The sequence below is a fragment of the Desmodus rotundus genome, chromosome 5, assembly GCF_022682495.2.
Source record: "Desmodus rotundus isolate HL8 chromosome 5, HLdesRot8A.1, whole genome shotgun sequence".
In the NCBI taxonomy this organism is placed as follows: Eukaryota; Metazoa; Chordata; class Mammalia; order Chiroptera; family Phyllostomidae; genus Desmodus; species Desmodus rotundus.
The window spans coordinates 149,741,023-149,766,548 of record NC_071391.1 but is presented as its reverse complement, the minus strand read 5'-3'; the positions used below and the strand labels follow the sequence as shown (position 1 = coordinate 149,766,548).

The window sequence follows — 25,526 nt, the reverse complement described above, 5'->3', positions numbered from 1 at the left end:
TCAGAGGGTGCGTGCTCGGGTGCTGGCTGGAAGTTCCTGCCTCTGGGCCTGCCCTGGATCATAAAGATTCTTGTGAAGCAGGTGGATGCTTCGAAGCTGCAACAACTGTGACTGACCATCAGAGGGCGGTGTTTTATCACATCCTGCCTGGTCAAACTGACTGTATTCCTAGCAGTAAAGAAAGTAAATCTTTTAAGGAATGGGGGTGTTTAAGATAACAGTCTAAATGTGGAAAAGAAAAAGATCTATCAGTCTGGACTTGAAAATGATCTCTCAAAGGCAGTCATTTCATCTCCTCTCCCGTCTCTCTTTCTCACTCCAGCAGCTATAGAGTTGACACAGCTGTAAACTTGGAGAATTATGTCTTTATGTCCCAGCCCCCTTCACAGGGCCCTTCTCTCCTGGCCCAGAGTTGTTCATAACCTTAGAAACTCTCTCGAGGCATTTGATTGTCTCAGAAAGAACCGTAGAATCTGGTTAGAGATATCCCAGACTGCACAGCCTCAAGCCAGTCCACTTCCCTGTAACATAGTGTCCAGGCCCCCTCCTGCAGCTGTCTCCTCAGATACAGCCATCACCTGGTTTGCAGCAGCCCCGTGCTGCTGCTGTACTCATTATTGACCATTCTGCTGGGATATTAAGCACTTTTGGCTTGACCGGGGGATGGTTAATCAACCACCTTGTCAGAGTGATGGATTCTTCTAGGAATATTGCTTAATTAGCTTGTTTAGAGGTAAGAACCAACGAGGACATCAGTTCTCTGGGAGCTGGAAGGAAGAGGGGGAGGGAGGCAGGAGATCTTGAAGATGTCCCAGGAAGTGGTGTGGCTGGGGGTGGGGCAGATGGGAGGCCTCTGGCCCTAGGCAAGCCTTGAGCTTGAATTCATTAGGCATTCGGTCCATCACCGCCCAAGGTGCTGCCGCCCAGAGCACCTCCACGGTTCATTGAAGTTACAAAAGCAGTGTGACTCCTGAAATGTCACCCAAGGGCCACAGGCATTACATGAAGAACTTTAAAAATGCTGACAGCCAGGCCTGGCCGCTGACTTTTGGGGTCAGAATCTCCAAAGCTTGTTTACAACGCTGATCGAGGCTAATGTTTGTGCACGGTGAAGTCCGAGGTCACAGCCACAGCTCTGATCGGTGTTGTGCTCTCAGATGTTCGCCTGGCCTGGGGGGCCCTCAGCTCTGGGGAAGCGGACGCCCCCCACCCCGGGCCAGCCTAACATCCAGTTGCTGCAGAGGCCATAGTCACTGAGTCAAGAGGCTTGGGTTCCAGTCCAGCAGCTGCCCCTTCTAATGGGGTAGCTGCCTCTTCTCTGGGCCTCAAGGATCTCATCTGTAAAATGGCAAGGAGGGTGCTCCTTGAGGGCCTCCAGCCCTCACTGCCCTGCCTGGCACCCACGGTACTGCTTGCCCTTATTTCCTAAGATGGTACAACCTGCTCCAGGAGCCACAGGTGAGAGGCTGGTCTGAGCCGTCAGCCCTGCTTCGAAGGCCTCTCTGGGCCTCGGCTGAAGGGTGTGGGGATCCCTGAGAAGGTATAGCCTGGGAAGAGCTGGGTGGTCTGCCCTGTGTGGGGGCTGAGGCTCTGGGCCTCCTCTCCTAAGGGGGACAGAGACGAGGACCACCCCAGCCCTGCACAGAGAAGCCAGGCCTCTCTGCCATGGCCACGCAGAGCCTCCCTGTGTTGTCTGGCCCCAGTGCAGCTGTGGGTCAAGTTTTCGAATCATTGAGCAACTGCTCCATTTGTATCCTGTTTGTTTAAGGAGGAAATCAAGCTCTGGTCCCTGAGCTCAGCCCTGTGAGGTAGGATGCTACTCTGCGGACACCCATCCAGCTGGCACGGAGGGGGCACGGCCACCCCTGGGCTGCTCATTGCTGACCTGGGTCTGTAACATTCTGCCCTCATTGTCTCCAAGGCGCAAGCAGGCCCCAAAGGAGCTGGGGTGACACGTGGCTGGGGCAGCAGAGTGTGCAGGTGTGTTGGACTTTCCACCTGGACATTCAGGAGAGAGTCATCTGCAAGTCCTGCCAAAAATGGCTCACTTGTTCTTCTGGGTTCCCCTCTCCCAGCCCAGACGATGTTGACCCGTCGGCATCAGTGTTTTGTGTGCAGCCTCTCATGTAACAGGGCGTCTGACAGCTCAGCTCGGGCCCCGGCCCTCTGGCTCTGTCGCCTCCAGAGTCCATGTGGATGGCCATGGCCCCTCTCCCAGCTGACCCAGCATGGGGTCAGCTGGCAGAGGGACCCAGCCCAAGCTTTGCTGTGTCTGATGCTGCTATGCTATGGAAGTGACTGTGACACTTTGTGACAGTCCCTGTGGGCTGCGGGTTTGTGGGCTGTGTGTTTGTCCCTGGTATGAGAATGTGTCCCCTTCTGAACACCAACCTTGCCCTGAGCGTGGGGTCTGCATAACAGCGCACCCCTACCTTCCCTTTCCATCTGCCTCCTGATGGTGTCTGGTCAGAAAGGTCACACTCCAGAAGGCCCCCAGCCTCCTGTCCCCTGGACACAGAGAATCGCAAGGATTCTCCCCCTGGGAGCTGCTTCTGGGAAGGAGTTCCGTAACCACAGGTTCTCCTGAGTGGGGCCTGGCCTGGTCACTGGCCAGAGCCTCTTCTGTGCTCTGGGGGGCTATGATCTTTTGGAGGGACATGGAGGCAGTTTGATGGATAAGGGGGGTGGGAGGCACCTGCCTTGCTGGCTGGATTTCTCCTCCCCCAAATGTATTTTTCATCCAGAACAAAGAGTCTATGTGTCACGGAGTCCAAGACCTTTACAGGAACCATGTTTTATTTTGTCGTCTGGCTGTGAAGCAATCAGGATTCAGACACGGGAGAGTGTGGTTAGCCTGCAAACACCCAATGGGCTATTCCTGGGTCACCCCAGCACTGTGTGGGCAGGCAGATGGGCTCACTCTGGCTTTTCCAAAACATGGATTGGACTGGTGGGAGGGCCCCCTCTTTCTCACAGGGGAATAAGCATCTTCTGCTTCATTTTCCAGGAGACTCCAGACTGATGTCCCACAGCTCTCAGGGGACCTGCTCTGTGACCTCAGGATTACCAGAGCCTGGCCCAGTGAAGGACCTGGCCCAGGCTCCTGGGATGCAGCTGTGACTACATTTCCAGCAGGACAAATGTCACTGGCATCACACTCATGGGTGAGCACAGCCCGCTGGGCTGAGAGCAGGTCGTTGACTAATCACTGGGAGCTTGTCCTAGAGAAACACACAGATGCTCAGACACAGGAGGCCCAGGGAGAGTGCAGAAGCTTCTCCTTCCTCTGAGTGACCACGGAGACCCAGCCCCCTTCCCATGAATACCTTTCAGGCCCCAGACAGCAGATGGAGCAGACACCACCTGCCGGCAAGCCTGGACCAGCCCCACCACGCCCGAGACTCCCTAGTGGATGCGAAGGTCTCCACCATCTCATTCTTCAAAATTCCTTGGGGGCACCCTACCCACCCACTCTGCCCTGTCTGGGTGCAGACCGCAGCCTACTGAGCACCCGAGCATCCACAGCCAAGTGGAGAGAAGATTGGCGAGTGGGTGTTGCTCTGAACCCTGCCCCGGGCAGGTTGGAAGAACCGAGCGCAGAGGCAGCTGTGACAGACAGCAGCTCCGTGCTCCGTTCCCGCTGAGCTCTGCTCTGCTGGCCGTGGACCCGCCGGAGAGTGGCTTTTTCATGTGTGCATGTCTTGGATGAAAATGACATTCTTGGAGAAACATTTTTTTTACGACCATAATCAGTCAACTTTCCTGCTCACGTGGTAAAGCAGCCTCGACTCTTCTCTCTCTCTCCTCTGCTCTTGAGATTCGCTAGTTTGCTGATTTTTTTGTAAAAATCCAGCCCAAGTACGTAATTTAAAAATTCAACTAGCATTATAAGGCATGAAGGAAAAATGGCAGTCCCCTGTTCCATTCGTGTTCTAAATTCCTCTCCACAAACTTTCCCTTCTGACGCTGACCTCCACGTGTCTAAATAATACGCTCGCGTGGTTAACCCTGGGCTGATGGATGTGAATGCCTACTGACTTATGATGGAAGATGACACTGGGATGCTCCGAAGCCACCTTCCTATTCTTTGCTCTCTATGTCGTCTTATAGATCTTGTCCCATTTTTTGCTAAATCAACATTCAATTTTTATTTTATTACAATTATGTTCACCGCTGAGTGGAGAAAAACTCTAGGATCACACTTCCTTTCTTCTATCATTCTTTGTTCTTCCAGGAACTACTAATGACCGCAGTGAAAAAATCTGCTTAATTTATATCATTATCCTAATACTTCTTCCAAAGTCCCCAGCATAATTTCAAAACCCTTCTGAACACCATTTTCCCCACGATTAAGTAGCCAGATAAAGCTGCTGGTTCCTTTCCCCCAGGTCACTTTTCCTAACCCCGCGGGGCCTCCTGCGCTCTTGTTCTGCCACACAGCCCTGGCCCTCACACAGCTGGATCTCCTCTTGGCTGGATTGCAGCTTGCCCCTCCGTGGTTTATGTCCATGCCAGTTCCCTAGTTGGATGCATTCCTCTTTAAAAGCCAGCTCTGGAAGGCGGGGCACCCTGAGTCTGAAGGGTGCCCGGCCATCAACAGGTGTGGTCTGCCTAAGGAATTCAGGAGCTTTCCCATCACCAGAGGCAAATACAGACTCCCAGATCTCGAGAAGAATTTCCTGTTCTCAAGGACAGAGTCATGGGTTCATTAGGAGGGACGCAAACCCACTCTGCTGGGACTGCGGTGGGTTGTTGGTTCACCAGCTGGATCAGGGGGACCGCCACCCTCCTTTCACCCTCACGCAGAGTAGGAGAAGCTGGCCCATTGCCCCAGACACTTTATTTCTGTGTAGTGGGAAACTGTTACACATACCGACTTTGTTAGAATAAGATGCTTTACCTCCGCACTGACAGCAGAGTAACAAGAGGGGGGTGATATCAGCCAGCCAAACTGTCTCAGCCTGTGGCTTGCTCGCAGTGTGTTAAACCTCTAGACTGAAATCAGTTAAAATCAACACGGTCTGAAACGTCCCAGGACCATATATCGAAGCACTGACTATTTTCATTTTTTAACGTATGAACTCGATATCCTTTAAGATTTTTAACACACACGTTGCCCACAGTGTGGCAATGGAGGTGCACGGTTTGTAAAGAGAAACAGATAGGGTTGTCTGGCTGCACGCTTCTTTTTCCTAATTTACTGCGGCAGAGGCAAGCAGACGGTTGAAGGTGAGCGGGGCAGAAGTGTGCTCACAGCGGTGGGGCAGCACAGCTTGCCTGGGCAGTCCGAGAGCAGGCGGAAGCTCGCCATAGCTTGTAGGCAGTGACCTGGGAGGAAAGCAGACTGGTGAGGGGCTTCAGCCACCCCGGGTCTCTGGGCAGAAGCTCGCAGAGCTCATCTGACAAGGCCTCCATGGGTCCCAGTGGCTGCTTCATTGCACAGAGTACCACGTGAGCGAGGAGAGGGAATTCTCCTCTGCACTGAATGCTGGCCAGCAATGAGTCTCTTTGCTAATTTTACCTGGGTATGATGAAAATCCTGCAACTTTGACCTTGTAGCAGCAAAGTCAGGGAATGTTGGATGGAGGTAAAATGTGCCCTGGACTTAGGAAAACAGATTTCAAAGGGGCAAGAAGATCCATAGGTCAGATAATAGCCTTTTAAAAAGAATATTGATCATGGTGTATTTGAAATTATAAAAAGATAATGTTAACTGTCTGCTCTCCAGTAATCCCAACGGGGAAGAAAATAGAGAAATAGCTGAAATATCAGGAAGACTCATGGGCTTAAGACAATATTTACAAAAGTTGGGATGAGAACTAAACAAAGACGCAAATCCGAAGGGACAATTTCATTCAGTCGTTTGGGAAATCGTTACTGAATGGTTTCTCTGTGCCAGGCACTTTGCTACATGCTAACGAGAGAGCAACAAATAAGACCTACCTGGGCTTGCAGTGTGGCAGGGAATACAGGCATCAGCAAAGGCTCAGCAAACTATAAGCCGAGGGGAACTTTCTTAACTTAACTAACGGTATCTACAAAAACCCAAAGCTAACATTATACTTCTTGGTGAAAGACTTGGGTATCTTCTCCCAAGGTAAGGGACAAAAGAATGTCTACCTTCTCCACCTCTATTCAGCATCATTCTGAAAATTCTAGCCAGGACATTAGACAAGAAAAATAAATAAAAGCCATCTAGATTGGGGTGAAAGAAATAAAACTCTCCATTTACAGATGACATAATTTTGTATATAAAAAATCCTAAGGAATCCCCTGATTCCTAGAACTAAAAATTAAGTTTAGCAAGGTGGCTGAATATAAGATCAACATATGTCAATCAATTTTATTTATAATAGCATTGTAAAGAACACAATGCTTGGGAATAAATGTAACAAAAAAAAAGCATGGGACTTCTAAACCATACACAATAAAACATTTTTGAAAGAAATTAAAGGAGGTCTAAAAAAACCCCAGAAAGACATCTCATGTTCATGGGTCAGAAAATCATACATTGCCTATTGCGAAGATAGCAATACTCCCAATCTGCAGATTTATACAACTGCTATCAAAATCCCAGCTGCCTTTTTTTAATGCAGAATTTATCAAGCTGATCCTAAAATGTACATGTAAATTCAAGAAATTCAGAATCATCCAAACAATCTTGAAAAAAGAAAACCAAATCGGAGACTCACACTTCCTGATTTCAAAACATTCTACAAAACTATAGTAATAAGCACATTACCAGCATAAGGGTAGGAATAGAATTTAAAATTTAGAAAAAAAATCTCTACATTATGATAAATTGATTTTTGGAAAGGGTGCCAAGAAAAATGGAGCAAAGAATAGTCTTTTCAACAGAAGTGGACACGCGGATATGTACACGCAAAAGAATAAAGTTAGATCCCTACATCGCATCATACACAAAAATTGTGTCAAAATGGATCAAAGTCTAAATTAAAAACTATAAAAGTAAAAGTTAAACTATAAAGATTTTAGCAAAAACTAGAAGTAAATATTCACGATCTTTGGTTAGGCAATGATTTCTTATATAAAACACCTAAAGTACAAGTGACCAAAAAAACCGCACAAATAATTTGGACTTTATCAAAATTAAAAATTCATGTTCTATAAAAAATATCATCAAGAAACTTAAAAGACAAGCTGAAAAATGGGAGAAAAATGTTTGCAATTGCATACATGACTAAGGGACTTGTACTAGAATACAGGGTGGGCAAAAGTAGGTTTACAGTTGTAATACAAATAATATAATAATAATACAAGAATAAACTCGGTGTTTCATGTATTCACAACTGCAAACCTACTTTTCCCACCCTGTATGTATGTCTTATAACTCAGTAACAAAAAGACAAATAACCCAATTTAAAAATGGACAAATGATTTCAATAGACATTTCTTTAAGGAAGTTATACTAATGGCCAACAAACACTGAAAAGATACTTAACATCACAAGCCACCAGGGAACTGCAAATCATAACCACAGTAAGATATCACTTCACACCCTCTCGCATGGCCGCGATAAAAAAGACAGACAGCAACAAGTGCTGGGGAAGACGTGGAGAAATGGGACCTCCCATTCACTGTTGGTGCGAATGTAACACGGTGTAGCTGCTTTGGAAAACAGTCGGCAGTTCCTCAACATGTTCCACACAGAGTTACCATGTGACCCAGAAGTTCTACTCCTACACACCCAAACAAAATGGAAACACGCACCTGTGCAACAACTTGGACACGGACGTGCACAGAAGGATTGTCCACAGTAGCCAAAAAAGTAGGAACCACCTAAATGTCTATCAGGTTATGAATGGATGAATAAAATATGGTGTATCGACAAAATAAAATGTGATTTGGCACTAAAAAGAAGGGATGTCTTGATACATGCTACCACATGGATAAGCTGTGAAAGTGTCATGCTAAGTAAGAGAAGGCACTCACAGAAGACCACATATCATATGATTCCAGTTATGTACAATGTCAAGGTTAGGCAAATCTATGGATTGAGAGAGTAGCACAGAGGTTGCCTAGGACTGGCGGGGTCAGGCAGAATTAGGAAGTGACTGCTGATGGGCATGGGGTTGCTTTTTGTGGTGATGAAAAATAGTCTAAAATTACATAGTGGTGATGGTTGCATAGCTCTGTGACTGTATCAAAAAGCACTGAACTCTGTACCTTCATTGGGTAGACTGTATGGTGTGCAAATTATATCTCGATAAAGCTCCAAAAAAAGAAAGGAGTTGGCAACAACAACAAAAACGTGTTTTGAATGTTGTGATTGGGGAAGCGTGCTATGTGAGCAAATAATATGGGAACTCAATAGGGCTAAGACAGGAACGCTCAGGAGTGAGGTAACTAACCCCAGGGCTGAGCAGACATTAAGGGCAAAGGACATGAGGTTGGGAAAAGAACAGAACATTCAAGGAAATAAAGGTAATGCTGGAGGGGTGGGAGTAGAGCACAGGAAGGAGGAGAGAGACAAGGTGGGGTCAGATAGGTGGGCAGGGACAAGCCAATGCAGCCCACGTTCATGGCGTCATACTTTTCCTGGATATCAGTAGGAAGACACCGAAGGATTTTAACCTGGGGAGTGCAATGATCATATCTGAATTTTTAAAAGCGTGCTCAGACTTCAGGAAATTTACTTGAGGGATATAGATGGACATAAAAAAAATCAGGTAGGGAGCCAATGCAAAAGTCTGAGAAATCCAAATTGAAGTAATTCTAGGAGAGAGTGGGAGGGAAAGATGGGGAGACAATTAGCTCCTGATAAAATTTTGCTGTAAAGGGAGGGGAGAGATGGAGTTGTAGCTGGAAGGGACTATGAGATGGAGGAAGTTTAAAAGGTAAGCATGTTTGCATGGGAGTTGGAAGGCTCCAGAAGAGAGAGAGGCTTAGTATTCAGAAGCCAGAGGAAAGAACTCATTCAATCAAACCCTTGCAAAGGTGGAAGGTAATTAGATCCAAGACCCCCCGCAGAGGGATATGCCCTCTAGCATAACAGGAGGGAGCTGGGAGATGATTACAGATGAAAGTGGGATTGTAGATTTGGGGGCAGAAGTTACTCATCCTCCTGCCTCCAATTCTGCAAAGCAGCCCATGAGCCAAGAGTGAGCGGCTATGCTTCAGTAATGTGATAGCAGAGGGCGGTGATTAATGAGGAAGTCAGGGGAACACTCGGAGGATGACAGGCATTACTGAATGAGACTGAAATACACAAAATCATGCCACTTACAGTACACTTCCTTCTGAGATAAGCTTAAGGAACAGGAAGTGTGGAAAAATTAGTAAAGAGGAAATTGAGAGCCTTTGTAGGAGGAAGGATAATGGGAGTCCAGCTATTTCAAAAGTTCAAGCTTTAGGTCCAATATGCAAGATTAGCTTTAAATATACAATTGAAGGATCAATCTTGATGTTAGAAATCATACAGATTGACATAGGAATCAGGCAGATTGGAAATTGGAAAGGATCAAATGTTCTATTTTAAAAAAGAATGAGAGGGGAATTCAAGAAAATATAGTTGAATCTAATTAACTTGAATCTCTGCAATGTTTGTTAACTTGTGTTCCTTAGGAGGCACTACGTGTTCATCACGGAATATTTATGCTTAAATATGATTTCTTTATGGAGACAGTGCCTGTGTCTTGATTTCCAGGTACATGATTGGGAGATTAAATGAATGCTGTTTATGAAAACAATAGGAGCCCAGAACGTGTGGATCACAGGACTGCTCACTGGAGAACTGTCCACTCCAAAGGGACATTGGCATGTAGAGAATGGCTACCAGTAGGTTCTAGATGAGAGCCACCAGGGATAACTAAAGAAGAGAAGCTTTGGGTTGGGCAGCAAAGCTATTCTCAAGTATTTACAGGTGGCATGTCCAGTCTTTTTGTCTACAGTGATCCAGAGAGTAGATTGCTGCCTGTCGATAAAGAATACCTAACACCCAAAGATGTCCAACGACGGGGGCACAAAATATTGAGCTCCCCAGTCCTGGAAGATTCTAGCAGACTCTGCAGGGGCTTCTGCTACAGTAGGGTGGGGTGCGGACTATGTATCTGTAGAGTCTGTTCCCTAAAAGTAAATAGGAAGAAATGTTACCTGAGCATTAATTCTTCAGCACACTCATGCTAGAGGATTAGATTGTGATGCCTACAGATGTCTGTGATGGGTCCAAAGCTACATAGTGGGGCAATGGAGGACCTGGGGCTGGACCCAGCTTTCGGTCTCCCAAGGTCTGGTCATTTTGGTTGCTCCACACATTCACCTTTCCTGCAATTAATGATTGCCTTTCCTCTTTGGAACTTCAATGAAGAATTCTAGAACAAAACTGGACCCCTGTTTTACACCACTGTTTAAGACCCTGGAAGAAAATAAGTATATGGGGTAATCTCCTTGACATTGGTCTTGCCAATGAGGATTTGACCCCAAAAGCAAAAGCAAAAGCAATGAAAGGAAAAATAAACAAGTGAGGCTACATCAAACTAAAAAGCTTCTGCACAGGCAAAAGAAATCAACGAAATGAAAAGGCAACCTAGTGAATGGGAAAAAAATACTTGCAAATCATATATCTGATAAGGGTTTAATACCCTTAATATACAAAGAATTCATACAACTGAGTAGAAAAGACAAGGTGATTTAAAAATGGGCATAAAATCTGAATAGATTTTTTTTTCCAAAGAAGACATACAGACGGCCAATGCGTACATGAAAAGTTGCAACATCGCTAATCATCAGGGAAATGCAAATCAAAACCACAATAAGTTAATCACCTCACACCTGTTAGAATGGCTGGTATCCAAAAGACAAGAGAGAATTGCTGTGGAAGAGGTGGAGGACAGGGAGCCATGGTGCACAGTTGGTAGGGATGTAAATTGGTGCAGCCACTGTGGAAAACAGTGTGGAGGTTCCTCAAAACATTAAAAAAAAAAATGGAACTCCCATATGATCCAACAATTCAACTTCTGGGTATTTATCTGAAGGAAACAAAAACAATAACTTGAAAAGATACCTGCACCCCTGTGTTCACTGCAGCATTATCCACATTAGCCAGGCATGAAAACAAGGTAAGGTCCATCAGTGGAAGAAGGATGGATGGATAAAGAGAATGTGGTGTATATGTACAATGGAATACTACTGAGCTATAAAAAAGAAGGCAGTCCTGCCGTTGTGACAACAGGGGTGGACCTTGAGGGCATTGTGCTAGGAAAAATAAGTCAGACAGAGAAAGACAAATACCACATGATTTCGCTTATATGTGGAAGCTAACCCCCACCCCCAACAAAAGAAAACCGAACTCACAGATGCAGAGGTGGGGGTTGCAGGGTGGGCAAAATGGGTCAAAAGGTACAACTTTCTAGTTCTAGGATAAGTAAGTCCTGGGGATGCACGGCGTGGTGGCTGTAGTGAACAATACTTTATTGCACATTTGAAAGTTGCTAAGAGAGTAAGTCATACGAGTTTTCATCATAAGAAAAAATTTGAACTGTGTGTGGTGACAGATGTTAACGAAATGTATCGTGGTGATCATTTTATCATATATACATAGATCAAATCATTGTTACATATTTAAAACCAACACAGTGTTAAATATCAATTATATCTCAATAAAAATAAAATAATTTTAAAAGCAGAATTCTAAATCCCTCACTCATGACTTTCAGGCCACTCTCTTTCAGGAATGCCCACTGCTCCCCACGGCTGGGATGGAATCTGCAACATTGGCCTTAAAACTCAGGGCCCCCCTAAGCCGCTGAGCCTTGTTTCACCCACAGAAGGGCTCTGTAACCTCGTGGGAGGCTCCTCCCAGGGAAAGAACCTCATGTGCAGGTGAAGGGAATTGTGCCCCTAGGAAGAAATGATGCTAAAGCAGCCATGTCTTACCTGGACTCTGGGGTCTGCTTTATTCCCTGCTTCAGTTGTACATGACCAGGTTCATCCACTACAAAATAAGCATTATCATTAACAACCAGTCTTTAAACGTCTTAGCTTCACACAGATCAGGGCAAGTGGCACCCTCCTCCCTTGAAAGATCTCAGTCTGGTCTCATCAACCCTTTCTGGCTAATTCGAACCCAAGCAGGAGGTCCAGCCCCCTGTCACAGTGCATCTTCTGCTGCTCCCTGAACAGCCAGGCAGTGGGAGAGCAGAGGTCGACCAGCTGGCTGGGCCAGGAGGCTCTTCTAAAACTCAATGGGAGTAAGTTTAATGTACAGTGAGCTCAGCAAGTGTTCTTCAGTTCCCTCCTGGATTTATGACTCCCACATAATCCTCTGCTTTATTAAGCTATCGGAAAAAAAATAAAATCTGTCTGCCAAGATCCTAAAGCAGGCTTGGCAGCCAGCAATATATAAAGGCAGTAATTGGAGACAGGGGGGCTGGCAGCTTGGCTGGCCTGTGACAGGCTGTTCGATATCCTCAGGGAGAAAAATGCCCCCTGGAACCAGAGATGCGGAGGAGGCCTAGGGCTGTACTCGGGTTCTGGGAGGGCAAGGCAGCTCACCTCCGTTTTCGTCAGGTAGAGTCCTTGTCCGTCCTTGGAGAGGTTCTGGAAAGCCTCTAAGGTAAAGGAGGAGAGGAGTCAGGCCAGGCAGATATAAAAGCAGGTGCCACGGTTCTATGCAAAGGCCTCCCTCTCCACAGGGTGTGCTCGGCTCGGCCTTGCTCCCGGGGGACCGCTCTGGGCTCACGTCTTCCAAATAGCATCCTGACAACTCTGACCCACATGCCCTCTTCCCCTCTCAGACTCTCTGCGCTGTGCATCTCCACACTTGGCCATGGGGACGTGTGGGCTTGTCTTAGGAATTATTTCAGGGGCAGCATTTGGGGAATTTCCCTTGTCCCACTGAAAACTCTTCGGAGCAAGGTTTATGCCTCCGGTTCCCGGCTGCCCTCCCACGGCTCTGTTCTCGCAGTCATAACATGAATTGCTGAGCTCAGAGGGGCCGCGAGGCAGGAATGGTGCGAGGATTAGAGCTGGGGCCAGATCCCACTGCTACCTCCACCACGGCAGCTCCACTTGGAGCTGCTCTATGGCGTGGGGCTCACATTAGATTACATTTCCAACAGAAAGGCATGCCGCTCCAAAGTCTCAAACGTCTGGCCTGCATGGCTGAGTTGGTGACGCCTGTGGAAAGGCCTCCTGCCCCCAGCGATTTGCTCATGTGTGCAGTTCGTCAGTAGAGATCCAAATCACTCACTGCCTGCCCGCAGAGTAGGGTTAACCTACAAACTCAACCTGGAGAGGGGCCCAGTGATTTAACCTTGGCCCCGGAAAAAGCACTGAACAAAAAAGGGGAGGAGAAGATGAGAGACCCGGGATAGGAGAATCAATCTCCTGGGGAGAAAAGGGTGCAGAAGGGGGGCCAGGGACCCAGGCCAACAACACCAACTACATAGGTGGACATTGGCTCTGTCTCTTGGGGCAACAGCTCCTCATGCAGGAGTCCAGGCTACCTAGGATGGGGCAGAAGTACATCCCTGGTCCTCTCCTGTGCTCTTGGTCACTGTGAAGGTCTCCAGGATGTCCCCCAGGTGACACTTACTTGCCATGGCTTCCAGTCGTATCAGGAAGCAGACCAGGCTGGGGAAGCTGACCCTGCCGGAGCTGTCGCTGTACCTGAGGGCCATGAGATCCAGCAGCTCACTGCTGACAGAGATCCCTGCAAGGAAGTCTGGGCCACAGGCGAGCCAGTGAGTGGGGAGGAGGCTGGGCGTGGGGGGGTACCTGCCTTGAAAGGCCTGAGAAACTGGTTCCAGGGGCCCAGCGACCTTCCACCGCCATTTCCCACTCAGCCTCAGGGCCCGTCTCCTCCTCCTCTTTGGTGTTTTGATGATTCTCTCATTGCCTGTTTCTTGGTGGTGGCTGGGCCCTAACAACACCGTTCTGGAGTTTGGCCAGAAGCCAACTCAAGATACTTAAGACCCTGACGTTTTAGGGGTACCTCAGCCTTCAGAATCATCTGATCACTACCAGGTGAGATGGCAGAGGCCTCTGTCAGACCTCTCTCTGCTGGTGACCCCGTAAAAGCCACCTTCCTCCGCCACCCCACGGCCACAGGAGGGTCTTACGGATAGTTCCTGGAAGAGGGGGAGTCAGTCCTAAACTGGTCATCCAGGGGAGAGGCTGGTCCTCAGAGGAGAGACCACACGCATCTCTGTAGGTGGCCTCAGGTGGGCAGGACGAGCTGGCTTGCCCTCTTTGCCTATTTTGTTATGAGCTCTAGGAAAATACCAACCTCAGGTGACCTCCGAGCTCTGGTGAGCAAGTGGAAGCTTGTGAGGCAGCCCATCCATCAGGGGTCATGCCCAGTTGCCCAGAAGCCCCATCCAGCCAGAGACTGTGTCTCCAGCAGAGTTAATAAAATGTGCGCTTGAATGCCTTTAAATGGGGCATGCCCTCTCCAGCTTGCCTTACGGCCCTTGGAGGCTCTGAGTCTAATTCCAACTATTCTGTTTCTTCTTCCTTCTATTATTCTAGAGTCATTAGCGAGCTCCCCTTTAAAGGTTTCATCTTTCACGAGCTACTCAGTGATTCTCAAAGTGTCATTCCCCAGGCCAGGAGCTTGGCCTCACCTGGGGATTTGTCAGAAAAGCAAATTCTTGAGCCAACCCCAGCCCTCCTGAGCGGAAACGTTGGATGGCCGGTGAACCCTCACAGCCCACGTTTTAACAAGCTCGCAGACATATGAGCACTCAAGTTGGAGAACCACAGCTCTCTGCCAGGAAGAATGAAGGGGAGGCTACATGCCCAAGTGGGTGGCAGCAGCCCACATTTCCACCCTCTCTCCAGGCCAGGCCAGCAGCCACAGGAGGGAGAACTATGAAGACTGGTGTAACCTGGGACAGCCGATTTTACATTTATTAAGGAAGGTGCCATTTCTCGACTTAACCTTTTTGGGATCCATTCCCCATTGGTATGGTGGAGATACTGATTCCTGCCCTTCCCAGTTCCCAGCGGTGGAGACACTCAGATGAGATACCGTGAGTACAAGTCCTTGCTGAACTAGGGTGCAGTCCTGCACCCTAAGGAATCACTGTGGTCAGCCCGGGACTGAAAGCTCTTGCCTCCTTGAAGCAGGCAGACGCCACTGCTTTCATTTCGCCCCACTCCCGCTGTAAAGAGAGTGTGTCGGCAGCCCTCCCGTGGGGATTTAACCCTAGTGATTCAGGTGCTGAGATGGAGGCATCTCCAAGGGGGGCTTCGTTTCTGGCGGGTAGCTATCACGTGGGGTCACTTTCTCACCGTTAGAGTTGGGCTGGGGAGAAGGCGGATCGGCAGCCTGACTGTACCTGAGGACTCAGGCAAAGGAAGCTAGAGAATGAGTCCAGACCCTGGGGGCCCACAGAGGCCGGTGTACAAGAGGGTGAGAGGGGCATGGAAGCCGCAGCTCTGCTCCATCCCCACTGTCCCCACCATCCCACACCGCTGCGCCAGCCTTGCCTACAGAGTGCCACTGGTGTGCGTCACACACATCACACACCACAGCCACCCGCCATCATCACGGCTTTACCTGTATTCCTTATGGCCTTCCACAAATCCGAGCTCAGGAAAATGCCCGAGTTCCCCTGGGTGTTCAGGTAAACCCTCTGATTCGGAAAAGAAGCAAGAAGCCCTTGTGAGTCCCAGTGCCCACCTTGAAGAGGACATCCTAGGTAGAGGTAGGTCCAGGAAATCCCTTTTCTGTCTCTGGAGGCTGCTTCACCAAACCTCCAGTGGGCTCAGCGCCCAGGCAGGCAGGGCAGCCCAGCTGAGGCCGGGGAGGGCAGGGGTGGGCTCTGCCTGATAAAGCCGCCCACTCTGACCTCCAGCTGTGGGGCTGGGGGTTCCTTTCCTTCCCTACCTTTCCTCTCCCAACCTGCTCTCTCCTCTTCCTCACGCCTTTCACTGGGCTCCGGGCACATGCTCCAGGCAGCTCACGGCTTTCCAGGGAGGTGCAGAGCGTTCTAAAGCGTTTGCGTAGGGTGAGCACAGACTTTGCAAACCACCTCACTGGGTTTTTGTTCCCGGCTGTGTGACCCTGAGCAAGTTACTTAATCTTTCCAGGCCTGTTCGCCCATCTGCAGTGCAGGGCTAATTACCTAACTGCTAGGTTCATTGCAAGGAGTGCATAAGCAGATACTTACAAAGTGCCTCGCCCACTAGTGAGTGCCCTGCAGGGAGCTCAGCAGGCAGGTGAGGGCTATACCCAGGACCAGGCACAGTTGCAGGCGATAGCAGCCCTAACACCTCAGGTTGTGCAGGCGGCTCTCCACCTGCCCAGCACGTTTCTACCTCTCCTTGATTCGCAGGTGAGGACGCTGATGCTCAGCAGGGGAGTGACCACCTTGGATTAAGCCTATAAGCACCATGGAACTGATGGCAGGGCTCCTAATGTTGGCCAGTGCACAGCTGCCCACAGGCAGGAGCTGCTCCAAGGGAAAATAGCCCCCCGGTCTGTGTGCGACTGAGGCCGTGTCAGGAGACAATTGTTGTGAAATAGCAGCTGAAGCACTTTTTCTGGCCTTATCTGGGTATAACCTCCAAATAGAAAGAGTGTGTTCCCAACGGGGTATGCACTCACTCTCTCAGTAATTCATTAGTTTGGTCATTTGTTCAGCATTTTCGAGCATCAGCTGTGTGCTAGACACTAAGGAAAGCCCTGGGAAAGGAAGATGACTATGCGGGAGGCCCTGCCCTTGGGGACACCACAATCTAACGCAGGGGGGACATATCAACCACTGCAGTGCTCTGTGAGAAACCAAATAACCCTAAGCCAGGAACTAGGTGATACACCCTGGGATAGCCACCCACACAGGAACTTTATTTTATTGCTGAGTTCAAGTGTTTAGGGCTGAAGGGAGAACTAGCCAGGCCTGGGTGAAGTTTCCTTTCTCTTGTGCCCTGCACCCCTGGTGCAGGACCGGGCACCAGTCATATCTGCTCAGTGGGATGGAACAGTGCCCACCCCGAGAAAACACACTGGTACCTGGCAGCGGAGGAGGCGGCTCCACAGCCGGGAAAACTCCTCTTGGTCGAGCTGCCCATTCACTTTCAGCTGCCGGGAGTTAAGAGTTAAGCAGTCCAGCATGCAGTGAGCAGAGGGCTGCAGGTCCCACCAATAAGCCCTCCATCCATCAGCTAGTGACACGGTCAGTCCAACATCACCCCGATGGGGATGTGGCCTCGTGCCAGCTGGCTCTTGCTGTGTCTGAAAGGGACCTAGCTTAGATTTATATTACAAGAGAAAATGGAGAATTGCAAGGAGAAGGTCCTGAGAAAAGGGAGCCAACATCTCTTGCATCCAGGGGAAGAGAAAGAGCTCAAAACACAGCCCCCTCTAGCTGGGCTGGGGCTCCTAGCAGGGGAGAGGGGGAGGAGCAGGAGGGGGCATGGTGACTCCTGAAGCAGCCTGAGAAGTGACTGTGGGCCGGAAGTGCGTGCGAATGGATGGAAGGCATGTCGTATATTAGAGCCAGCCCTGGTCACTCTGTACAATGGGTTTCATGAGAACTAACAAAAAGAATGGGTATCTCAGGACCTGGAGTGTCAGGAAGAGGAAGGGTGGCAAAGACCTGTCTGCTTTGCAGGGGATGCGACTCGCGTGGGTTACCCGCCCCAGGCTGTGGGGCTGCTGTGGCCATTTCCATTCATCTGCGGAGATGGGCAGTGTCTCTGAGCGATTCCAAACCACCGCAGGCAGAGACAGGGCCTGATTTATGATTTCATCAAGAAGCCCTCTTGTTTGACAATGTCAGGCTTCAAATTCCCAATCAAGTCTTGTTAAGAATGAAAGAGCAGGGGAATCTGTCTTGCCCCCAGAGACAGCCCACACTGAGGGAAGAGCTACAGGCAGAAGCTGGGTTATGCACACATGGAGCTAGTCTTCCCTGCCTGTCAAGGGGAGGGGCCAAACAGCTCATCAGAGGAAAGAGCCCAGGATGGGAGTCTGGGGACCTGGGTTCAATTCCCAGCTCTGCCACTTGCGTCCATGGAACTTGGACACATCACTGGGCAGCCCCAACCTCCATCTCCCCATCTGCCATGGGGGTTACAACTGCTATATAGCCTAAGGATTCTCTACAAGTTTCAGTGATTGGGGTTATTGAGTAAGATATTCAAATAGTGAAGGCTCCTTCAGTGGCGAGGGAAGGCAGGGGGGAAGAGTTTTCATCGCTGCCACAAGGAGGCAGGAGTCCAGGCACAAATTCTGACTAGCTGTGTAATCTGGGCAAGTTACTTAACCTCTCTGAACCCCTGCTGCTGTTGTATGGTGATACGTAGCACAGGGGTTGTTACAAGGAAAGAATATATATATATACCCATATAGTTCTTGGCACACAGTAGTTATTGATAGATGGTAACTATTGCCATTGTTGCTATGGTTATTCTGGAGAGTTAGGGAGTTAGTCTAGAATCCCCAGAAACCTAGGCCCTGTGGTGAACTCTTAGAACCAAGAAGAAGGGAAAATATTGAGAGAAAGGGGTTCTATAACACACTAATTAGACTCTGGGGGAAGCCCACAGGGAAGATGGGGAAGGGAGGACATGACTGCAAAGGATACATCCATCAGCGCCACAATGCTGCGGGCCTCGTCCAAAGAGAATGTGTCCCCTGGAAGTCCTAAGACAGGGAAGAACAGGAGGGACTGAAATGTCAGGGAGGGGGGCGTTGGACTGGCTTGGCAGTGGAGATGATGTTGGGGACAGCAGGGCCTCCCTTACCTTGCAGTAATTCCTGGTTGAGAAGGCTCTGGAGCCGGGTGGCATCAATGTTTAGTCCCTGATACAAACAAGGGAGGAATGCCGGAATCATTCCACGCCCAGGAGCTGAGGGGCACAGCGGCCTGGCTCCCTGAAAGCACTTGGACTTCTAACCTCAGTTCCCACCCAGTGCCCATGTCCCTTTTTTCAGGAAGCCTTTCCTGATGGCTCCAGGCCATGGGGATAACTCCCTCCCCTGCCTGTCTGTAGTGCTGATTACCCCTGACATTTGATACCTCGTGTGGGTACCTTGCATTTATCTCTTCACTGGTTTTGGGCTGAACAGCAGTGTTTGCTTCCTCCCCACCAGGAGCCCCCGAGGAGGAGTGTTACCGAATGAACCAATTCACCACTTGCTTCCAGAAAGAGACTAAGAAAACATGACTACTGAATGTACGTGTGTGTGTGGGGGTGGTGGTGGTGAGAGGATGAAAATGCTGGGAATCAAGGCCGAGGGGAGCTGCTCTAATACAGCACAGTCTTTAGCATTAGTCTTCCCAGACTCTGAAGCAGAAAGGGAGATGTCACGGTTTTCCTTGGGTTAAAAACGGGAAGCAACGGAGGTTAAGGGAAGAGAAACATTTTCTGGCTGGAACTTCTGGAGGCATTAACTGGGCAGCTTTATGGGCAGTGTCTTCCATGGTGACTTGACAGAGAAGAAGAGCAGTTCTACATGTGGCCGTTTCTCCATCTGCTGGTAAAAGCTGAGGGCACGAAGGGATGTCGACACCCTGGAAAAGCTTTTACATGGTGGACAGAGTTGGAGTGAGGTATCCCAGAAGGTAGCTTTGAAGAGTGGCACCAGCTCAGATGGAAGAAGGTGCCCTTTGGGGGTTCTTCTGAGAACCAGTACCCCATAGATGACAAACACACTGTCCCCAGGGTTGGCCCTAAGGTCATCCCTCCAATGTCTCCTGGGTCGGTTATGTCAGGGAAGCTGGTGTCATATGCCCACAGTCAACAGTGTTTTCCTCCAAAGCAGCATGGCACCTAGCTCTGCAGAGCAGTGGACATGTCGGCGGGAAATTCTAGCCAACAAGAATACAAGCGTGGATCATACCTCCTTCCTTTGCATGTCTGACCACCTCCTGACGCAGCCCCTGACCTGAACCCTGGATGCAGTCACCACCAAAATGTTTGAGGAGATGAGGATAGGAATAGAAATGAAGTTGACCTCAACAAATCCGCAAGGAATTGCTCTCTGTCTCTACAACCTTGACATGAGATCCCCAAGGACTAACACTGCTTTCCCAAAGCTTGGTATGGTACTTGAAATGTCCTAAGTTTTGGGGACATGTTTGCCAATGGAATAAATGATGGATGGATGGCCTGGCCTGTCCCAGATGCCAGCTGCACCCTTGCCTGCCCACAGGCAGCCCCTGGATTAGGGCACCATCACCACTACTGTGGTCGATGAAGGGGACACGTGGTAGCAGCACTATCAAGCCCCTGTTTGGTTAAGTCTAGTTAAGTGGGCACAAGAGGTCAGGAGAAAGGACACAGCGGTGCAGAGACAAATATTTTGCTTTCAACTGTTCTTGGAGGGGACAACCTCTGAGTAGAGTTTGCAGGTTGTGCAGAATGACGCCAGTTGGTCCTACTCAAGGGTGCCAGGCGAGGGATGAGAAGGGGCTGGAGTCCAGACTGGGTTCTACTTTCTGGCCGTGCTCCTTGGCACCAAGCTGCGGCTGTGCCTCCTTTCTACAGGGGCCCCATGTGGGCTCCAGTTACCCTCTGTGAGAGACATTTGGTTGTTGTTTGGAAAAGTGCTAATTAGGAGAATCTGCACCATTTGTCATCTCACAAATTGTCATTTTTATTTCCCATGTGCAGGTTCACAGACCAGGCTGAGGATTTTGTCACCAGCTTGGTCTCAGGTATCCTAATCAGGTCCTGCTGGTCACCCTGGGGCAGTGGCCTGAGCTTGGGCATCTGCTCTGGGGAAGCTAATCTGTCTTCATTCAATGCAAATTGACTGAGCACCTTCTCTGTGCCAAGGGCAGAGAAGGTCTTGGGGACAAGAATGCACATGATGTCATCCCTGCCTTCGGGAGCTCACAGGCTGAGACAATCATTTTGTATCAAGTACCTTTGGAATCAGCCCAGACGTGGACCCGAATCCAGGGCCCATATTGATTTCAAGGAGGTCCACACAGAGCCGCTCCTTGCACCATGTACCCTGCATGCCAGCCATGTTTTTCATTTCTCCTTGTGTTCTCCTCTGAGCCTAGGCTACCTGAATAATATCGCTTTGGGCTGCCTCCTGGTCACCATGGCCCCATCAGCTGTCCGAATGCCTGGCATCCTTCCTGCCCTTGGCCTCTGCCTGGCCCGAGGCTGGCACCATGCCTGCGATCATCTGTATCACTTTCCACACCAACATGATTATTAATTGTAAAGAGCCCATTGTGCAGAGCCCTTGGCAGCTGTTTTTCATCCTGACAAGTCAAGGAGTTCTTTATAACGGTTTATAAAGCCATTAAGAAAATCCCCTGTGGACGTAGGTGGCTTGCTTGGCAGGAAGAGTGCCGTTGGTGCTCTCCACAGCCGGCCAGCTCCCAGGGGAATGATGCCAAGGTCAGTGGGAGCTGGCAGTGCAGGAGAAGGAAAGGTTTCAAGGGGTGTTGCCAATTGCTTGTTGAACAGTTTAACCCCCGCCATCCTTATAATGAGCCCCTCCCCTTCCAAGCTCTACATTCTGTTCCAGATGTCACCCAGGTTGGGTGTCACTTCTCTCCAGGGTTTGGTAGCCTGATCAGTTCTGGAGATGTCACTTTTCCTCTGTCTCCTAATAAAAGCCTGGGAGAGATCTCTCCCCTCGGGTCCCTTTGTCACCTGCCCCAGTGCAAGTACCATACCTGCTGAGCGTATTTGTAGAAAATGCTTTGTTGGGAGCCATTTTCTGGCAGACTTGCCTGCATCAAAGGGAAAATAGCCAACATCAAATTTCTGGGGAAACGGGGCATCTGTCAGGTGCAGTGAGGGCACCACCGCTGCTCCCCCACCTAGATCTGAGACAGGGGCTTCATCCAGCAATCAGGTACAGCCTTTGGGGGAATGGGAAAATGGAAGTCTGTGGAAAGAAGATGGTTGAGTGCAGCTGGGCCTTGGAGGCCTGGTCTTCTCCCCTCTGCCCTGCCCCTTTCAGCCACCATCAGCCCATTATGGTGCCTCTGCCTCCATTGGTCAGTGGTGAGGCAAGAAGGAAGAGGATAGAAGCTCTTGGGGATGGCAGGTGGCTGATGAAACCTGCTAAATACCTTGCCACACACCTACCTTCAGTGCTTTGAGGTTGAAATTGCTGCCTGGGTTCCTAGAAAATCAAGGGCACAGTGTGACAAGGATGACCAGCTCACTATTCAAAAGAGGCTTGCATGTGGAGGGCACCCGAGGGGACATTGATACCTGGGGCCTGAGTGGAGAGCCCTCAGCACAGCGGGCTGTGAGAGGGCAGCTGTGACAGTCGGCAGACAGAGGGGTGTCATGACCATGTGTTCCAGTCTTTGGGGTCCTCTGACCCTTAACCATGTAGTAAGGGGTGCCTTTCACCACCAGATTGCGTGTACATGACCCCCATCGCCAGGATGCAAGATAAGCTTTGTCTAACGGCCCAGCTCTGATTGGTGCCCCAGGGGCTATCTGGCACGCTGGACGGATAAGGCTCCATGGATGCTCAAGTGTAAAGACTGCCAGGGTTCTAGTGCGGTCTGCCTTAGGCCCAGGAGGGGATGAGGTGCCCAATCTTGACCATTGACTTGGCATGGAAGACCCTCCATGATTTTATAAAATTAGGTAGAATTTTTTATTTAGAGTCCCAAAGGTTCTTACCTGTTGGTGTTTGGCATTTTCAGGAAGATTCGGAGCAAAAACTCAGCTGCTTCTTTGTACGCAGACACGACCACCACATAGGTCCCCGGGCTCAGAGTGAAGCACTTTGTGAGGTTGTACTTACTTCGAGTCACTGTGCCCTTGTCAGCCTTTCTGAACTGGGAGAAAAACGTGGGTGGCAATCTCTCCCGGAAGTGCTGGAACTGGAGGGACACGGTGATGGTGAGAAAGGCCACCAGGAGAGACCCGCCACCTTCCAGACCCCTCTCCTTTACCAAAACAGGCCCCGAAAAGGGAGACGGTGCTTACCCGAACTCTGACAACACACTAGGGTTTAGACTGCTGTTTAACATAGATATCAGCACTCCAATGAATGCAAAGAAAGATGATACACAGTTTTTATCTCATTAAGTCTAACAGCATCCTAGGTTTCTGGGTCCCTCTCTCTGCTTATATGTAAAGAATTCCATGGAAACCAGTGAGATTGTTTTCACACTGAATTACTTCGGGAGCCTCCAAAGCCCCTCCTGTCCCGCACCTTTTGCAAAGCTGTCTCTGGGCTGCTTCAGTGTTAGAGTTGGGCTCCTTTCGCTCCCTCTACTTCATCTTTCTAGTGGTGCCCTGAAATTTCTTTTCATTGGAGAATAATAGGCCCTGATCATTTTCCTTTTATTTCAATATTTTCTTAGAGATAAAACAATAAATTTAATGCAGTTCCCATTACTGGATGTCACATGCATATTACATAATAAAAACCCCTTACTAAATAAATTATCCCCAACACAGTCGAGCATGGGGATTCCATTTAGAATGGTTATGCTGCATGAAATGATTATTTGTGAGCTCTGCTGTGGGGAAAAACAGGGAGCAGGGAGAAGTTCTTTTTCAGGGGGTGGGGACAGGTCTGGGCTACGAGATGAGACAGGAGACAGGCCACTGTCCCAGGAATTCAGCAGGGATCTGGGGGGAATCTCCAAAGTGATTCTGTTGACATTACAGCAGCCCCAGCGTGTGTGGAGCCTGACTTGCTGGTCCAGCCCTGCTGGCAAAAGTAATGACGAGATCAGTTCTTCTCCAGAGGGGCAGCACTGTCCTGTGGCTCTGTGTCTCCTGTGCACAGGTGTGGGCAGTGTGCTCCTTATAGTCTAGACAATAAGGTTTTCCCTGTTCTCCCATCGTCCTCCTTTGCCTGCACCCTCACTGCCCTGTCCAGGCTCCTGGTCCTGCAGAACTTACTCAATGGCAGCAAGAAGTGTGAGTATGAGGGCATGACAGGGGCTCTTAGTTCAGCGCTCAGAGAACCCAGCATCAAGTCAACACATGGCTAGTCGCTCACTAGTCACACAGAGACCCGACCCTGTAGCTGCAGGGATGGGGCTTGTGCCTGTTCCTGGATCAAGTCCCCACCCCGTTCTCCAGCTTTGGGAACTAGAACACTGGCCTGTTCTTTGCATCTGAGTGCTTCTCTTGAGCCCTGTCCAGAAATCCCACTTCTGTGCCTGGGGTGCCAGGGATCAGAGTCATATCCTAACCCCAGCTCTGTGGCTGAGCCACTGCAGTGCCAGACAGGCCTCCTTGCTGCTTGCTCGGTGTTCCAGCATTCAGAGCATCCCCTACTCAGATACGCCCTGTCTGGCCTCTGTCTACCTGTTGGGACACCCATCCCCTGGACCCGCCAGCCTGCTAGTCACCACCCGTTGGCTGTGGCTACACCCCACTCCCTCCCTTCCCTCCTCAGACCCCAGGCACATGCCTCCCCATGGGAGCCACAGCACCACAGAACCCACATCCATTTAAAGGGTCCGAGTGCCTATGAGCTAGGTTTTCCAAACTCCATCTGTCCTTCTCCATCTTCACTTGTGTTTTAAGCCACCTTTCACCAATGCTGAGCCAGAATGTCTGCGGACCAGTGGCAATTTGGTTGTAAGAGGAGCTAGAGGATGTGCCTTGAAGTTGTATTTGCATAGCATGCATCCTGCTTGTGGTGGACTTGCAGGCTGACAAAGATCCCCCCAAGGCACCCCATCAGTCCTGCCTCTCCTCTTAAATGGAAAGGAACTGGTTGCATCAGCCTTATCTATTAGAAGCCAAATGCTTGAGGATGATTTCACAGGTGCAGCTCCTCCTGGATGTCAAACCAGAGAAGAGCTCACGGGGTCCAACCTTAGAGCAGCACAGCTAAAATGCATCCCTCATCACTGACCTGTTTGGAGATTCTAAGCGTGTAGCTGTTACGGGATTAAGCAAGACTGAATTTGCAGCCACCGAACAGTGAGAAACGTGTCAAGGCCATGGCTGTTGAACACTTTACTGATAGACAGCAACAAAGGCATGAGAAGCCCAGTGAGGGAGGCGGTGAGCCATACCTGAGAGTCGACCTGGGGGGAAGAAGAAGAAAAGCAGGTTCAGGAGCCAAAACAAATACACAAAAACAAGCAAATCCAGCAGCTGGGCTCAGGGCCCTGCATCCCTGCTTCATGCATGGCCAGCCTGTTCCCTGGCACGCTCAGGGATGGACAGGACCCATGCACACTCCCCGTGTGGAGCCGTGAAAAAAGAAGCCAAACACCTGAAGGGGGGGACGTGGAGGAGGGGAAGAAGGTGCCTGAGAGGAGGAGACTCGTCCTGTGCCAGCTCAGCCGGCTGTGGTTACTTGTCACAGCAGTGATGGAAAACCTGGGAAGAAAGCGAGACGTTGCTAGGGCCTGGAGTTAAGACAGAACCTGGATCAAATGTAAATTCTCCAACTTCGGGGCTCCAATGAGAGGTAAACTTCTTTCATCCCATCAGACCACTGTGAGATGTGATGGGAATTTGTTGCGGGCTCCCCGGGTTTGTAGAGAATAGCGTGTGCACCTGAACAGGGAAATACCTACGTTCCAGTCTTTCCAGCTGGCAGGAGGAAGCACTGAGCACGCTGACCATTTCTCGGCCACTCCACAGTT

The 25,526-nt window shown here is 49.7% G+C and overlaps 1 protein-coding gene and 1 long non-coding RNA gene across 5 annotated transcripts in view; one reads left to right on the top strand and one right to left on the bottom strand.

Moving 5' to 3' along the window:
• Positions 1-2,788: 2,788 nt before the first annotated feature.
• Positions 2,789-25,526, bottom strand: part of CAPN13 (calpain 13) — a 74,834-nt gene continuing 52,096 nt past the window's right edge. The window contains exons 12-23 of one of the 3 annotated variants that reach the window (XM_045189301.3): positions 24,948-24,959; positions 22,582-22,784; positions 22,030-22,066; positions 21,612-21,668; positions 18,715-18,772; positions 18,555-18,613; positions 16,979-17,047; positions 15,524-15,599; positions 13,556-13,684; positions 12,514-12,569; positions 11,896-11,953; positions 2,789-3,221 (exon numbers count right to left, since the gene is read on the bottom strand). In XM_045189301.3, the coding sequence (XP_045045236.2) occupies positions 11,927-11,953; positions 12,514-12,569; positions 13,556-13,684; positions 15,524-15,599; positions 16,979-17,047; positions 18,555-18,613; positions 18,715-18,772; positions 21,612-21,668; positions 22,030-22,066; positions 22,582-22,784; positions 24,948-24,959 (783 nt within the window). In that variant the 3' untranslated portion in view covers positions 2,789-3,221; positions 11,896-11,926. The other 2 variants (XM_045189300.3, XM_045189302.3) reach the window with 2 other exon arrangements.
• Positions 14,858-20,697, top strand: LOC128780963 (uncharacterized). Of its 2 annotated transcripts, none has more exons than XR_008426899.1 (3): positions 14,858-14,993; positions 19,064-19,146; positions 20,587-20,697. It is a non-coding gene; the product is annotated as an uncharacterized lncRNA (long non-coding RNA). The 2 variants fall into 2 exon arrangements; XR_008426898.1 differs by lacking the exon at positions 20,587-20,697 and adding an exon at positions 19,736-19,854.